The sequence below is a fragment of the Paroedura picta genome, chromosome 4, assembly GCF_049243985.1.
Source record: "Paroedura picta isolate Pp20150507F chromosome 4, Ppicta_v3.0, whole genome shotgun sequence".
NCBI classification, from domain to species: Eukaryota; Metazoa; Chordata; class Lepidosauria; order Squamata; family Gekkonidae; genus Paroedura; species Paroedura picta.
The window spans coordinates 11842503-11859700 of NC_135372.1; the positions used below are offsets into that span (position 1 = coordinate 11842503).

General features: G+C 50.3%; 1 protein-coding gene and 1 long non-coding RNA gene across 3 annotated transcripts; one reads left to right on the forward strand and one right to left on the reverse strand.

Annotated features, from left to right (window-relative positions):
• The first annotated feature begins 4903 nt into the window (after positions 1-4903).
• LOC143834948 (uncharacterized) lies at positions 4904-11266 on the forward strand. 2 transcript variants are annotated; one of them, XR_013229935.1, is made up of 3 exons: positions 4904-5042; positions 10715-10821; positions 10920-11266. It is a non-coding gene; the product is annotated as an uncharacterized LOC143834948 (long non-coding RNA). The 2 variants fall into 2 exon arrangements; XR_013229936.1 differs by lacking the exon at positions 4904-5042 and adding an exon at positions 7800-7873.
• FGF22 (fibroblast growth factor 22) lies at positions 11167-16692 on the reverse strand. Its single transcript, XM_077331926.1, has 3 exons — positions 16068-16692; positions 11819-11922; positions 11167-11459 (listed from the first exon to the last, which is right to left on the reverse strand). Exons 1-3 carry the CDS (start codon positions 16333-16335, stop codon positions 11265-11267), a joined length of 567 nt encoding a protein of 188 aa, XP_077188041.1. The 5' UTR covers positions 16336-16692; the 3' UTR covers positions 11167-11264.
• Positions 16693-17198: the final 506 nt, after the last annotated feature.

Genomic DNA, 17198 nt, shown 5'->3' on the forward strand with positions numbered 1-17198 from the left:
TGGCAGGGAGGCGTGGCCAGCTGACATCACTTCCTGGTACCTCAAAGCCTGAAAAAATGCCAGTGCACCTCCATGGTCAAAAGGTTGAAGAAAGCTGCTCTAGACTAAAAACTGCCCCCTGGAAGTTGCATCTCAACTTCCTCCCCTGTTGCATCTTCCCCTGTTGCATCTGTCCTCCCCTGTTGCATCTTCCCCTGTTGCATCTGTCCTCCCCTGTTGCATCTCAAATGCTTCCAAGCTCAGGATCGACGGGCTTGGGCCTGACTCCTCCGGCTCCGCCTGTCAAACTGCATTCTGCACCCCTTCAGTCCGCTTGGTACCAGCTTCCCTGCTTCCTCCAAAGAAGGCTTGTTCGATCACCCTGGAGACACTAGACGGCCGTGTTCACCTTCCCCAGGATCTCTGCTACGGTCCTATCTCACAGAACCTCCTGCAGAGAAGCACAAGAGGTCAAAACACAGACGAGACAGAGTCCGCTCCCAACTCGCCATATTGTTTTGGTTCTTCCTCATATTCCGTCCCTTACCCTCATTTACAGCTTCCTTCTCCGAGGTAGATGAAGACCAGCCTAGCATCCCTGCCAGACAGCCTCTACCATTGGACTTGGGGAAGGGGGGGGGGGTCCCTTTGACATGGCAACTAGCAGGCCCACTCCATCACTTCACCCCACCTTACTTAAGTTGGTGGAATATCACGCCCGCAGTACAAGGGGCTGCGCAGAGGGCCGTTCTGCGATGGTTCCGTTCCACATCTCGTACCGAAAAACAGAAGAAAAAGCCCTTCATTGCATTTCAGCCCCATTGCACGATGATAAGGTAAGCAATCCATGGTATCTCGAAATGGAGACCGCCACTAATACGAGGAATGGCAGGAGCCCTTGATATTGACACAGCTAGTTTGGACAACTGTCCAGAAGACCGCATGCTGAGCATCTCTCTGGTTTAGCGGCATTTTCTATCTCGGAGGGCTTATCTGACCTCGCAGCTCTGGTACGGCAAAACCCAGCCTCCAAGACACACCTCACAATAGAGAGAGCGGGCCACTTGATTGGACACTTAGGGCAGGAAAATTATACTCTTCCTCTGCACTTAATTTCCACATATGGTGTGGGGGGGGGAGGCAGGATCATTTAGGCATGAAATTGGGGTCACTGTGGGTAGGCAGGTAGTTCTGAGTTCCTGCATTGTGCCAGGGGGTTGGACTAGATGACCCTGGAGGTCCCTTCCAACTCTTTATATAGGTGTAGGGGTCAGAGGTGGTTCCACCAGCAGGCCTTCACAGGCCTTTAGTGACCGTTTCAGTTTGCCAAAGAAAAGAGTACACTGTGGATGAGACCCCCCCCCCCAAAAAAAAGGATCAAGGCTAGAGTTTGTGGTCCCGGCCCCTTGTCACCTAGTTACCACTGGGGGGGGGGGGGGCTATCCCAGGGGCTCTGATGGTTTCCACTCAAGATTTTCCTTAGTAGACAAAAAGAGGATCCATGATAGCATTTTGGATCTTAAAAGCTTGAGTTCAGAATGGTTTTGCTTTCTTCCCTGACTGAGGTTTGTAATACCCGATTTAAAAGATGCTTATTTTCATATTTTAATCTACCAATCTCACAGAAAGCTTTTATATTTCAGACGGGCTTTTCAGTATAGCTCCCATGCAGGTTGGCTACAGTACCTAGGCAGGGGTGGCTAAACAGGCTCTCCAGATGTCCATGGACTACAACCACCATGAGCCCCTGCTGATATCCTGGCAGGGGCTCATGGGAATTGTAGTCCATCGACACTTGGAGAGCCACAGTTTGGCCACTCCCTGACCTAGAGTATTTACTAAGGGTGTGACTAGTAGTAGTACATACTACATATTCCAGGCTGAGCTATTGTTTCCTATTGAGGCAACAGAGAGCCGGTTTGGTGTAGTGGTTAGGAGTGCGGACTTCTAATCAGGCATGCCGGGTTCGATTCTGCGCTCCTCCTCCACATGCAGCCAGCTGGGTGACCTTGGGCTCGCCACGGCACTGATAAAACTGTTCTGACCGAGCAGGAATATCAGGGCTCCCTCAGCCTCACCTCCTTCACAGGTTGTCTCTTGTGGGGAGAGGAAAGGAAAGGAGATTGGAAGCTGCTTTGAGACTCCTTCGGGTAGAGAAAAGCAGCATATAAGAACCAATTCTTCTTCTTCAAGTGGCTTACATTCGCCTTCAATTTCATCTCCCCACAACAGACACCCTGTGAGGGAGGTGAGCCTGAGAGAGCCCTGAGATTCATACTCTGTTAGAGCAGCTTCTAACAGGGCTGAGACAAGCCCAAGGTCACCCAGCTGGCTGTGTGGAGGTGGAGGGGCGAATGAAGCCACCACTCTCCGGCCACTGCAGTAGCGTGTGGCTCGACTTGCTTTGCAGGGCTGCATCAGCTGCACAGTTATGGTCTGGCTGCTTCAGGAGGATGCTGCTTCACTAACTGTATTTGGGGCCACACAATGCAGCCCAGCATCCCTAACTCCGGCGGCTTCAGCAGTGGTGCGAGCACAGCGGAAAGTCATCGCAATGGTTGGCGGCCCAAGGAAACATCCAGATTCAGCGGCCATCTGTCTGTCTCCAGGATCGGGAGGAAGGGCTTCAGAGTACTCTGTGGTGAAAGGAGGAAAAATACTGGGGCAAATCCCCATGCCACTGTGGGTGACCCTGGATGAGTCAGCCTTTGTAGCCTCCCCCATGAGTGAAATGCTTGCGGTTATGATGGGAGGTTTTCAAAGAATGGGATAAAAATGGGGCCGGGCTCTGGTATGCCAATAAAGGTCTTCTGAGTCTGATTCTAGACCACTCTTAGCCCGATCCCACAGTCTTGGGGCTAGATACTGCCTTCCCCTACGGCAGCAGTGGCCAGACTGTGGCTCTCCAGATGTCCTTGGGCTACATTTCCCATGAGCCCCTGCCATGGACATCTGGAGAGCCACAGTCTGGGCACTCCGTGCAGTGACTCATCTGTAGAAACTGAACTAAATTGTTTGTGAAGCAATCGGGAGGCACAGAATTCTCTGGAATGCGCCTGCTGACCATCCGCCAGGAAAGCCTGTTTCTTTCGTGCCTTGATGAGCAATCTGGCACAGCGTATCTCAAGTCCCCATAGCATTTTCCCCACATGCAGGTACAGGTGCCGAGGGAACTGGGTCGCTGGGATTGCTTAAGCAGGTCCAGCGCCTGGAAGCCAAGTTTGCTGCTGCTGTCTTGGTGTTCTCAAAGCCCGTTCTCTGACCAGTTTCAACATCTGAAAGGTGCAGCCCGCTGGATTCTTCTGCAGGAGCATGGAGTGCGCTGCTCAAAGTGAGCCAGAGCAATAAATGGCATTCAGGGGGGGGCCTTCTGCTTCTTCGCCCTTACAGCAACAGAAAGGGAAGGAGTTTTGCCAGGAGTAAGAATGGCAGATGAAGCACAGCAGAGGAGTTTGTGGATCTTCCTCCTACTCCCCTTTGAGTGGAACGCTCTTCCCACCTGTTGATTCCATGGGAAGGTTATCTACGGTCAACCTGTAGAATGGGGGGGGGGCTCACACTTTTCCAGACTCCCCCCAACTGTTTTCAGAAGGTAGGGGGGATCAGGTAGAGCTTTTGCCCAGCAAGGCTTCTGATTGGCCAGTGGAGATTTGATTGGTTGTGTAGAGTTCTAAAAACCTTTTCGTAGCAGCTGCTACCACCACATAAGGCTCTCTGCTGAAGGGAAGCTGCAGGAGCCATTTGGCGTTCATGACACCATGCTGCATTGGAACTGCAAATGTACCCCAAATCTCAAAAAGCTTGGGGACCCTTGCTCTAGAACACTTCTTGGAGGTTAAACCTTGTCTCGACATGTTGTGTAGGACTGTTTAAAAGAATAAAACCAAGAGTCCAGCGACACTCTGAAAAGTTGGAAGGAGAACCCACTTTGGGGTGGGAGGTTTTGTTAAAGAGGCATAATGTGAAACCTGGTACAGAATGGAATGAGAAGCAGATAAACTAAATTGGCGCATTCGGCAAGGGGTGGGAAATGCAAGCTCTAGGTTAGCACCTCTAGTGAATTAGGAATCCCAGGTGGCCACTAAGCCTGGCTCATAGTCTTGAGTGTTTTAGTACAAGTGGGAGACAAAGAAGAACTGGTTTTTATACCCTGTTCTTCCTTTCCCACTGCAAGGTAGGTGGGGCTGAGAGGGTCACCCAGCTGGCTGCAGGAAGAGGAGGAGCAAACCCAGCTCACCAGATAGAAGCCGCCACTCTTAACCCCCCAAGCTGTCTGAAGTGTATCTGAAGTATATTTAGAATCATAGAGTTGGAAGGGACCTCATGGGTCATCTAGTCCAACCCCTGGCACTATGCAGGACACTCACAACCCTATCGCTCATCCACTGTAACCTGCCACGCCTTTGAACCTTCACAGAATCAGCCTCTCCGTCAGATGGCTATCTAGCCTCTGTTTAAAAATCTCCAAAATGGAGAACCCACCACCTCCCGAGGAAGCCTGTTCCACTGAGAAACCGCTCTGACTGTCAGGAGCTTCTTCTGGAGGTTTAGACAGAATTTCCTTTGCATTAATTTCATCCCATTCATTCTGGTCTGTCCCTTTGGGGCAAGAGAGAACAACTCTGCTCCATCCTCTACATGGCAGCCTTTTTAAATAATTAAAGATGGTTATCAGATCTCCTCAGACTTGTAAGGGAACTGTAACTTTCAGATCATCAACAAATGTTCTGGAAGATTAAAATGTTTTCCCGCTGCCTTTTGGAACATTGTCATTTTTATAACGTCAGATATATATATCCATGCTGTTGTGCTGAGACCAATACTTCCTTATTTATTGCATTCACATGTCTTTGCAGATGTTAATTACTTCCACCATACCGGCTTAATTGCCTGCTGTATCTCCTTTCCTCATGTCACCCTGTTCTAGTTCCGGCTCTTCTAACCACATTTAGATGCCCTGACCCGGGTGGTCTGAACTTGTCAGATTTTGGAAGCCAAGCAGTGAATACTTGGAGGGGAGAGTACCAAGGAAGTCAGGGGTTCTTGTGCAGAGGAAGGCAATGGTGAGCCACCTCTGTTAGTCTCTGTCTCAAAAAACCTAGCAGGGATGGTCGAACTGTGGCTCTCCACATGTCCATGGACTACAATTCCCATGAGCCCCCAGGGCCCCAGTTTGGCCACCCCATTTGGTGGCCACTTAACAGCACTTTCCGCCAGCACCTGTTGGGAGAGCCTCTCCCATTCTGAGTGCATTGATTCCTAGATTGGGCCATGCTTCAAATGGCCCTGCTTTAAAACCCCACAATCATTGCTCTGCTGGAGACTTATGCCAGAATACATTCTGTTAGTCTTTAGGTTCTACGAGGCTGTGTTTTTCTTTTCTGTTACAGACTGACATGGGTGCACATCTGGGGTTTTCACTTAATGGGGGCTGAGGTGTCCCATGAAGCCACAGCAAACCCCTCTTGAAATTATCTGCTGGGATGATCTCTGGGGAAGGAACCTCGTGACAGCCTGCTGAAGGGATTATTATCTTTTCATGGGATGTCTACACTCCACTTAGGGCTAATTTTCACTTCTTGGTTCTTAAGATCTGTGGCAAAGAGCTTTTGTAGCTGGTTGGTTTTCTTTATGGAGGGCTGCTTTGGGGGGGAATTTGTTGTGTTAAATATTTTGGGGGAGGAAAAAGGTAGGTTATTGGGTATGTTGCAATTTGAAATAACTTTACTATCTTTATGGGATCGTACAAACTTTGCTTAAAGGTAACCATTGATTTTTGGCCAGAAATATATTAATGTCTGGACTGTGGATTTGTAAAGAAGTAGCGGGGACAACCTTTAGGCCAGAGGTAGTCAAACTGCGGCCCTCCAGATGTCCATGGACTACAATTCCCATGAGCCCCTGCCAGCATTTGCTGGCAGGGGCTCATGGGAATTGTAGACCATGGACATCTGGAGGGCCGCAGTTTGACTACCCCTGATTTAGGCTGTTGCTGCTTCCCTTTTATACCTACCAGAGCCTGTAGTTTGGATTCTTCTCATAATCCAGATGCTTTTCCTATGAGGTTTTTGAATGTTTCAGGGGTCTCTCAACAGTAAAAAGGGTTGAGAAAGTCTGTTCCAGAGGATCCCCTGGTCTAACCTGGAGGCTGGCATCTCCGGAAAGGCGACACAAAGGAGGAAAAGGGGGGGAAGTATAACAACAGTGGAGCTACAAGGGCTCCTATAAGGTGTCGAGGGAAAGACAGTGGCCCAAGCAGCTGGTCTCCATTGAAACGGTTGGTTGGTAGGCAGTTCAGTTTGTAGCGAACATCCCTCCTTTGTGGTGTCCAAGTGCCACTTGGAAAGGCAGGCTGAGGAAAGGTCAACAATCCCTTGGCATTGGTGATGGCACTCATCCCCAGAGTGGCAATTCTGCAAAATTATTTTGTATTGAATTCTGCAGGGCTGCTTGAAGGGAATCGCCTGTAGAAAGTTCCTCTGGGCTGGCCTCCATTCCAGCAGCATGGCTGAAATCCTTAAACATTCTGCCGGAGTCGGGTACTCCTGAATCACAGATGCCAGGAAACGAGGAGGGAGAATGGAGGGTATCATTTTGAACTGCATGTGGAGGGTCGCATTTCGCGGTGCTCCCGTCCCCCCTGTGGTCAAATATTTCCTGCAAACAGGAAAAACAGAACAACAAGAATGGAGGGGTGGTATTTTTTTTTTTAATGTAAAGCCTACCTTCAGTCACTAATATCCTGTCATTCTCCTGTGTCATCCAGGTTCTGGTTTTGCCCATGTTGAAGCCACCCGTGAGAAGTGAGCCCCCAATTTAAATTTAGGCCAGCAGTCCCCAACATTTTGGAGATTGTTGGTGCCTCTGGAATTCTGACAAAGGGGTGGTGGGCCCAACCACAAAATGGCTGCCACAAGAGGCGGAGTCACACACAGATGTACACAGAGAACAGCTTAGTTTATAAAAAGCACAGGAAGGAGCAGTGGGAGAAAAATGAAACCAACACTCGCAGGACACCATGTTGAGCCCCCTTTGGGCAATCTATCACACATTTGAATGTTTAGAAAAAAATCAACCCTAGACATAGTCCCAGGAGCGTTATAATTACTAGATCGTAATTACTATCAGGGGGCAAGAATAAAGACCAGGTTAAGTGCGCCTGCAAGGCTAACAAACCCGTTTCTGGAGGTGGGGGTGCCGGCTCTGGGTTGGAAAATGGCTGAAGATTTAGGGGCTGGATCCTGAGGGCGGGGTTTAAGGAGGGAGGGGGCCACAGAGTCCCCCCTTCCAAAGCAGCCATTTTCTCCAGGTGAGTTGAATTCTGAGGCCTGGCCTCGGTTGGGTACTCTCCAGCCAACCCTATTCACAGGCCGGTTTTCATCTGTGTCCAGTGCACTGGAGGGCTCATGCCCCTCCCCTACAAGAAATGCAGCAATAGTTGTGTCTCCCAAAGGCTCGCTATTGCACCCCTGCAACCGGAGCGGGAGGAGACCCATAGGGAATTGTCGCCTGACCCCTCTCCCCAGTTGCCTGTGGCTCTGTTGTCCCTTTCCTGGTTTTCGACCCTCGCTAGGCAATAACTGGTGGGGCTGGTCAAATTCCAGCCAGGTGGTAGCTCGAAAGGTTGGCAGGTCTCTGCCTGGGTGGAGAAAACTGGGGCTGGGCCAGAGAGGCAGGCTCTTGGGCTGGGGCATTTCCTGGGGAGCCTGGATGTAAACAAACAGGATGTGCCCTCAAGAGGGGAACTGCTTGGGGAGGGAAGAGCACTTAAGATGGATGGATTTAATGAACCAGCCCTTTATGTGGGTCACAGAGGCAGCCATTAGGTGCAGCTTCTATCAGAGGTCGGTGAGGGACGGAAGACTGGCTGAAGGCCGGCCTGAAACGTCCCTGGGTGAGTCACTTCCTCGGGCTGCTTTAGGGTTGCTCCTATAATAAGCCGGCTAATGGGTCTGACCTGCTTTAGAAGACCAGCGTTGTAATCATGCTGTTTGCATGGCTGTTGTTCAAAGGGCCTCTAACAAGAGCCCTGTAAGGTGGGCCAGTGATGTATCTAGGATGCAGGGCGTGTGTCAGGTGAAGGCTGAGAGTAGCAGCTTACTCCAAGGCCCTGGGAACAAAGATGGAGTTTTCAAAGAACGTGCACGCACACGAAAGCTTCAACCCGGAATTAAACTTTGTTGGTCTTCGAGGTGCTCCTTGACGCTGCTTGAACTCCGTGACCCACCTGAATCAAAGGGTACAGGATTTCACCCCAGGGGTGTGTGCTCACATGCCTGTAGGTGAAGTCCGTGTAAACCAGAGGTAGTCAAACTGCGGCTCTCCAGATGTCCATGGACTACAATTCCCATGAGCCCCCTGCCAGCATTTGCCAGCATTTGCTGGCAGGGGGCTTCTGGGAATTGTAGTCCATGGACGTCTGGAGGGCCGCAGTTTGACTACCCCTGGTGTAAACTATTCTTGAAGAAGGTGCCATGGGAGTCTTCCGAAATCTGGGCGACAAAGGGTCCCACGGCACGTGGAGTTGCCAGCAGGCCTGGGGGTGAAAAAAGTCTCCTGTCCCTTTAAGAGAAGCTGCACGTGTGGAAATGGGCAGCCAAATATTTCCAGGGTATGGAGGTAAATAACACCACCTGGCAAATGGTGTCCCATTAAGCCACCCATTAAAGGGAGCTGGCATTTGGCCTCTGGGCTGTTTGTCAGCATAGCAAAGGCTGGGCCAACATCAGCTGATTGGTCTCTTGGTTTTCCCCAGGTTCTCAGAGGTTCAGCTCATCACTCTGCCATGCAAGCTGGCTGGGTTGCCTTAGGACAGTCATCCCCCTCCGCCTGACCTACCTGGCAGGGTAGTTGTGCAGATACAGTGAGCGCTTTGAGTCCCAAGCAAAGGTTGGGACCACCAGAACCTGATTTGTCTCTCAGCTGTCCTGAGATTCTCGGTTGGTTTCCATTCCTAAAAATCAGGCTGCACCAGAAAGACTTGAAACATTGATTAGAATGCTGGATACTGAAGAAAGAAGCGAGAAGTTTTATCCGACTTCTTTCCCCCAGAAGGGACTCCTCCGTTGTATCCACGCAACAACCCTGTCAGGTAGGTCGGAGGGAGTTAGACTGTCCCAATGCCACCAGGCGAGGTTCCATGGCAAAGTGAGGATTCGAACCTGAGTCCCTAGTCCAGGCTTTCTCAAGCAGGGTTTCATGGAATCCTGCGGCCTCTTGATGGTCCTGGAAGGGTTTCCCAAATCAGTGAGGGTTAATTAGTTTTTTATATATTTTTTTTTAAATGTTGGGTTATATAACTATATATATATATATAGTCATTTTGATTTTTACAAAACCCCTTCAAAATGACCATTGCTGGGCTTGGAGGGGAGGGGTCCCGCTTGGGCATGTCCACAGCTCTGCTTCCCAACCCTATTCTGCATGATCATGCCACTTCTCAAGGCCTGCAGGATGTTTCCGGGCGTTCTCAACAGTAAAAAAGTTGAAAAAGGTGACCGTCGAAGATAGATTCAGATTAGGGTTCGGCACTTCGGCTGCTGAAGCAGCCATTGCAGCCCAAAGCAGCGGGCACCACGGGACAGAGCTCTGTGCCTGCATGCGGGTGCCAACTAGCTCACCAGCACCGCCTCCCCCCCACACCGAGGTGCTCGCTGCTTCGGGCTGGAACGGCCACTACGACTGCCGAAGAGCCCAACCCTAATTCAGATGGGTCACCACGTTTGACTGACGCCGCAGAACACAGTTTGAGTCCAGGGGCACCTCTAAGACCAACAAAGACCAGCTGGCTGCATGTGGGGGAGCGCAGAATCGAACCTGGCATGCCAGATTAGAAGTCCGCACTCCTAACCACTACACCAAACTGGCTATTTAAGGCATAAGCTTTCGTGTGTCTGATGAAGTTTGGCTGCACACAAAAGCTTCTGCCCAGAATAAAACTTCGTTGTCTTGGAGGTGCCCCTGAAGTCCGACTTTAGCCTAATCACTCCTCAATTCTGGTGTAGGTCTGAGGTCTTTGCCCATAGCTGTGCTTCCAAGAGTATGGTGCATGCTGCCCATTGTTCCACCTAGGAGTTCCTCAGGTGTAATCTGCCCCTGATTACAGCTGTAATCTGATCTGCCCCTGTAATCTGTCCCTGTAATCTGCTGGGGAAGACAATTGCTGGCCTGCTGGCTGGAGCACAGGGGCTGTTCCATCACCTCCTCTGCTTCAAAACAGAGGTCCTACCTGGCCACCAAGGCAGGGGGACTGGTGCCTATGCTCTACAGGGCACCAACCCAACTGTCCCAGATGGAGGGCGTGGCCCAAGAGAAGCTCAAGACTGCTCTGTGTGGTTGATCCAGCAGGAGTGCCACTGTACTATGGGGTAATAAATATTCATCTGGGTTTTCCTATAATGGGAGGCTCTTCGCTATGATGGACGTGGAAGGAGGCATGAGGTTTGGAAGGTTCCACTAACCTGGTGGCACGAGCTGCAGGTCCTGCAGGAGCTCTTGCAGTTCTGAAGGGCCTGCAAAACAGAGCTCTTCCACCAAGCGCTGGATTGGGGCCAACGAATGAACGATCAGCAGAACAACAGGGAATTGGTGCTCCTCCTCTGTAAACTCCACAAACTCTTCCCCTGAAAGTGAGAGGCAGTTGTACTGGTCAACTAATGGTGGCCAACAATGACGGTGGGTTATGATTTATGAGCATCTCTCAATTTAATGTTTTAATTGGGTTTTATTCTTTTAGCTATGTGTGGATCCATATTTAATTATGATGCAAACCACCCTAGGATGACTCTCCCTGAGATCCATCTTGGATTCCAGTTCTCCATGCGATACACAGAGTGACTAAAGGTGAAGAGCTGGGGTTTTACATACAGCTTTCATTAGAGGTAACAACCGAAAATGTTTCAGTTGTTCCAAAACTAACCTTCATTGCATTGTAAACTCAGCCATGAAACCAAACAGGACTTCCTTCCATCAGTCCCGGAGGACGCTCCAGCTATGACGTCGGCTTGTCCTCGAGGAAAGGAAAATCCAAGTCAAGGGTCTGGCTTCAGAGACCATCTCCCCATGTGACCAGGCAATCCTGATTCAGCGCAGAGATGGGAAAATTTGGGCGTTAAGACCAGCCTCCAAGAAAGTATGCAAATGCAGCGTCGTACCGTTCAGGACTGGCTTTATTCCTTTATGCTTAACACCCTGTTTTCCTTTTCTTTTTTTACAAAAATAATAAATAGGGGAATAAAATTAAATACGCATGTCATAAAATAGTCCAGTATGGGGGAGCGACCATGTCAGGAGACGAGCATGGGGAGGAAGTGGGTGGAGAGGTGCTGCCGATAGGTCTTCGTGCCCAGCCGGGGGACGCCCTTGCCGTTGAGGGAGAGGAACATCTGGCGCCCCTGGTGGTGCCAGCGCAGGGAGGCATAGGTGTTGAAGCCGTTCTCTTCGATGCGCTCCATAAATTTGCAGTTGGGGCTGTATACTTTCTAAAGGAGGGGCATGGAAAACAGAGAAAAAAGGGGGGGTGTCAACGCACAAGGGCCTTTTGCCGGTTAATACATAATATTTTCCTAACCAAAAGAAAATTTCACAAGGGGCTCCCTCCCGGGAGAAGCTGTCCATCTCCCAGAACAGCAGCTGACCTCCAGAATACAGCCATAGGCTTCCCTAAACGACATGGCTTCTTTGGAGGGTGGGCTCTGTCAGGTGTACCCCACCAAGTTCCCTCCCCTTCACAAGCCCCACCCTCTCAGGTCTCCAGGAATTTCCCAACCCAGACTTGGCAACCCAACCCCCCCAGCCCCTCTGGCCCTTCCCAGTGGCATGAATAAAGGTGCCGTGTTACCGTCCCGTAGATTTTGCCCTTTCTGTTCATGGCCAAGTAGAAGCCGCTGTGGACGGATCGGATCGCAACGACGCCCACGTGCACCGAGCGGATCTCCACGATGCCTGCGGAGGGGGGAGGAAAGTGACACTGAAGAAGAAGTCCACACTCTGCCGACACTTCAGCCAGCTTTGACAGTGGGACAGCAGGTCAAAAATCTCCCAGAGCAGGATTTATTGGATCACGTTTGTTAGCAGCAAAATATGGTTTATATGCATCTGTTAGAAATACCACCCAGGCCAGCTTAATCTTTGGCTGTTAAGCACAGTCACACCGGGTTAAAACTTGGATGGGAAAGCACAGCATTGCTGGGTAGAAGCCCTCAATGGCTAATCACTCCTGTTTGTTTGGGGGCCTCGGGGATAAGGAGTGGATTCTTTCTGTACTTTGAGGGCCAAAAGAAACATCCACCCGTGTTGCTGTCCAGGGGTCTGTGGCCTTTAAGATTCTTAAATTAAGAACCGCAGGAGAGCCCAGCTGGATCAGACCAGTGAGGGTCCATCTAGTCTAGCTTTCTGCTTCGCACAGTGGCCAACCAGTTCCTCTGGAGGGCCAATAATAGGACATAAAGATAGAAGGCTTCAAAAGAACAAATACAGAGTCCTGCTGGATCAGACCAGTGAGGGTCCATCTAGTCCAGCATCCTCTCTCACATAGAGTTCGAACTGGTTCCTCTGGAGAGCCAACAACAGGGAAGAGAGGCCGAGGCCTTCCCCTGATGTTGCCTCCTAGAACTAGAAACAGAGGTTTAGATCCCCGAGTCGATATTGCTGGTAACTACTCCAAGAATCGCTCAAATCCACTTTGCAAACTGTGGGCACCTTTTTTTTTGGGGGGGGGGGGCAGAACAACAAGACAGCTGCTGCAGGAGGGGGAACCACCCGCCTAGAGGAAGCCCATGTGCAGGGGAGAAGCGCGGCAGTTTTTAAAATTGCACAAGGAAGAGGAGAAGATGATAAAGCCCTGAAATAATGCTATTTTGGTCTCTCCAGTGGCCAATCAGAAGCCCTGCTGGGCATGACCCCCAACCCGTTTTGCCGGGGACCCAGAAATAAATCAGTGGGCGCCAGGTCAGGAATCCCTGCGGTAGACCTTTAGAATTGCTGTGCTTAAGTTCCTCTGTGGTGCTTATGCCCTTCAAACGGGCATGGGAAGCTTCTTTTGAATGCATGTGCTACCCGTTATTGTGGGCACAGGGAGCAAGAGGTCATGTGCACCTCCAAGGTGTGCCACTGGGACCTTCCATGACCCCCCCCCCACACACACTTCTTAGGCAGAGGTGTCTGATCACGTCAGAACAATAGGCAGTGTGGCACATCATCTTGTGTGCCACAACCATCTCACTTCTTCTCTGTGGTTTGCTTGTGCATGTTATCCAAGTTGAGTCCTGGCTTGGAAGTCAGCCGTGTAGCCACCCCAAGAACACCCAAATGCCTGCTATCTGGGACACCAGGGCTTTTGTGAATTAAAACTGACGTTTCTTGTGACTCTGGTCCCTGGTCTTTCACAGCCAAAAGCAGCCTGACCTTGGAAGAGCCTGCCCGTTGTGGATCTGCATGAGGCACTGTTCTGGAGATGCCACTGGACTGAAAAGAAGTCAGTCCTGTTTTGGCAGGGTGGGTGGCTGAGGGTCAAGCTCAGACCGAATGGACAGTTTCCTCCCAAAACAGGTGACTTGCCACATCTACTTTGGCACTGCAATCCTAAACAGAGTTACTCTGTTGTGAGCCCGCTGACAGCAATAGGCTTAACGCATGGTCCACTTATATACAGAAACGTGGCAGAACCAGCACCCTGTCTCCCAAGGAGTCTGGAAAGCAAGTCCAGAGCAAAGACTCCTGCAGAGAAGCACCGGTCACCCCTTAGGTGACGATGAGTGCTTTGAGCTCCCAGGCATTTTCATCTGTTTAACACATTCATTTCTTGCATGTTTCTCTGGGTGCAGTTTGGAAGTGACAACTTTAGAGACAATCCCTGATGGCTTGCAAGGTGGAATTTAGGGCTAGGCTTTGCTTCCATGAGAAAAGCACTTTCTCTGTCCCTTTATGCCTGTTGAGGGTAACCCCCCACCAGGTGGCCATTGACTTCCTTGACTCCTGGCTGAAATGCCCTCGATACCATCCCTCTGCCCCAAAATTGCCAGGAGTTGTCCATGAGGAATGCCAAGAATCAGCAGAACAGGGCTCAGGCTAGCTGCCAGACTTCCTAATTCATGTCCAGGTGTATTTGCTCCTGTTCAGGTCTGACTCCGGGCAGATTATCCCAAGCGTCCACAGGTATACTGCCTCTGTGAATGGAGGCTCCATTTATTCTTGCCATGGTAACTCAAGCCAAAACAAGCAAACTCTGACTCATGTCTAAATTATTCAAATTAAGGATGCGTGCTTATATTGCTTTGTTTTTGTTTAGCTCGGAGTTGGGGCAATGAAGGCACGGGGCCTTCAAACGCACATTCAAGCAGGTTTGAGCGTTGCCCTTTAAATTTATAAAAGCAAACTAAAATTCAGCAGAAGGCACTCCTTTGCTTGACAGAAATGCGCAAAAGATGCCCTGCTGTGTCCCATAGAGAAATAAATTTGCATCTTCTTGTAACCTGAGCTAATAACACCAACATTAAAAATCTTAATGTTTATTTATCACCCACGAAGAATGTCAGGAGAGTCTCTCCGGATCAGACCAAAGGTCCAATCAGTCCAGCATCCTGTTTCTTACACTGTCCAGGCTCTGGAAAGCTTACAAGAGGTCAAGGAGCCATTACTCTCACCAGCCACTGATATTGAGGGGTATATTGCTTCTGAACATGGAGGTTCCTTTTAGCCAATAGCCTCTGTTCTTTTAAAGCCCCCTAAACTGGTGGCTACTCTTTATGCTGTGGCAATATCTATTTGCATAAGGTGGGAAGGAATAACTTGGTTCTGAATTTGCCACTAATCAGTTTCATGAGGTGACCATGAATTACGTTGTTATAAGAGCGATATTTCTGTCTGCCTTCTGTACGCCACTCATCATTTTATCTTATCATCTTTCTTCTACAGTCATCTTAATAACAACCCTTAAAGGTCAGTAAGAGTAAAGCTAGAAATTTGTATGCTGTGGGGAGGGGGCACCATTTTTCTTGGGTTTCTGGGGAAGGGGGTTGAAAATTGGGAGAAAAATTAAGTATATCTATTTACCAAACGTGGGCTGTACTGCTTGGACAACACAGTTTAGCATCTTTGTGAAATTGAGCACCTTCATTTTCTACAAGTAACACTGCAAAAGTGCCCAGTTCTTAAGAGAAGGGAACTTGTGTCAGAGAGAGGAGTAGCTCCTTGGGACTGTGAAGCAAGGCGGGGCCCTGGAAGACCAACCAAGTGTCATCCTGGGTCTCAGCTTCCGTGGGCACACCCATTTCTTCCAATATGGTCTTGTGAGGGAGGTAGCCGTGGAACCCGGCAGGTCTTCCCGGCTCCTTTGCAAAGCCTGACTTTTTGTAGGACCTCAGAATTTTGGGCCCCTGTTCCCCCTAGGGTTGCCAACCTCCAGGTGGGCCCTGAAGATCTCCCAGCATTCCGGCTAACAGGCTACAGACATAGAGAAAACAGCAGCCTCGGGGTGAGGGTGGGGGGCTGTTTCCATGGCATCCTGAGCCTGCCCCCCATTTTGCTAGCCTTACCAATTCTTTCTTTTGAATTAGCAGAGCCAGAACCAACGGCTGGCTACTGTGCCTGCCCAGGAAGAAGCAAAACACCCAGCTGACTCTCCTGCCAAGAGGTTGGCATAGCAATGTGATCCAAATGTTGCATAAAGTCAGGATAAGCGAGATCAGCTGAAGGGGGCTGGGATTAATTTTAGATTTCTTTTTACTTGGAATCTGAGTTCCCTTTTTCGAAAAGGATATATTTTCCACCGTAGCATTGGAACCCATAAGGGCTGGCGGGAGCTAGGGCCCTAAGGCTGCCAAGTAATAGGTCAGCACTCAGCGTTCAGTTTCAAAATCTGTTTGGGATGCTGAGCTCTGAAATGTGAAAGGGCATTGTCAAAAAATGCGCCCATGCAGGAATGCATTCGTTCCCTCTTGTAATCAGCTGCTGCCACCAGTTTCCAGGACTCAAAGAGGCCCTCCAACTGTAGAGTCCCTACTTGTTCTCCTGGCATCTTGTCAGTCACAGCTTTGTGACAACGAGGCCGAGAAACTTGCCTTTCCCTTTGAGCAGCAAGCACTACTTACTGTACGGGCACTTCTTCCAACGGGTCCCTTCAACTTTGCCGTTGCTGTCAATGTGTAGGAAGAAGTGGGTGGAGGAGTAGAGCCGCCTCCAGCGGATGTCCCCTTCCAGGTGGTGGTAGCTCCGGGCCTGCCTGTTGCCCCCGGCCTTCCAGCGATGGCTGTCCACACGCACGGCTGGGCCCCGGTGTCTCTGAGCCGACCCACCCAGCAGGAAGAGCACCAGCGGGAACCAAACCGCTAAACTACAGAGCGGCTCTCGCCGACCCATAGCAGTCCGGGCTGCTACGCCGAGCCTGTCCTCCAGCTGCCAGCCAGCCCAGCGACAACCATGTGTTTCAAAGAGCCACCTGGCCAAGTCCGTTCCCCTTCCTACAAAAGTGGGTGGCTTTTGCTCCTGGCTGCGGAGCCGTCGACAGAGAGAGATGGACGTGCCGCTCGTGGTCCCATGGTGGAAAAGCTTCCTATAGACCAAGAAGTGATCTCCAGTGATGTGTTGCACAGCCCAGCCAAGTGAAAGCAAAACCGCTTGCAGCCCCAGACCCAAAGCCGGCAAGGCCGTCTCCAGTTCTGGCTCTTTGGTGCAGCTGCCAAAGCCGGGATGAAAGAGCACTGCCAGTTGAACTAGCCCTGCCGGAGAGAGACACACACCAGCCTCACACAGACCTGGCCATTGAGATGGGGCTATATACTCGGCTTATTACTTTTCCTCACCTCCTGCCCACAAGGGGAGGGACTGGCTAAGTCTGCTTCTCAGCCAATTGCAGGTTTCTAAAGGTGGGGCTAAAGGGTTTTTTTCCTCCCTCATTCATAAATCTATTTGAACAATCAGATGTTCCAGTTCTAAAGAATGAATGTGTTTGTGTGTGTATGTGTGTATGTGTGTGTGTGTGGGGGGGTAGTATTTGGCAACTCAGGGCCTAACACTCTGCTTGTTTACTCAGATGTAACCCCCTCAGTGCACTGGAATGTATTCTTCAGTGTGTATGCCTCACGGGGAAATTATCCTCCACAAATTGTGATTGTGAGGACCAAACTGGGAGGAGGGGGGGGGATTTGCTTTGAGGGCAGACCAAAGCCTTCCTAAGTCATGAGGTTTCCCCCAGGAGAGGAAGGAAGGTGGAGAATGCAAGC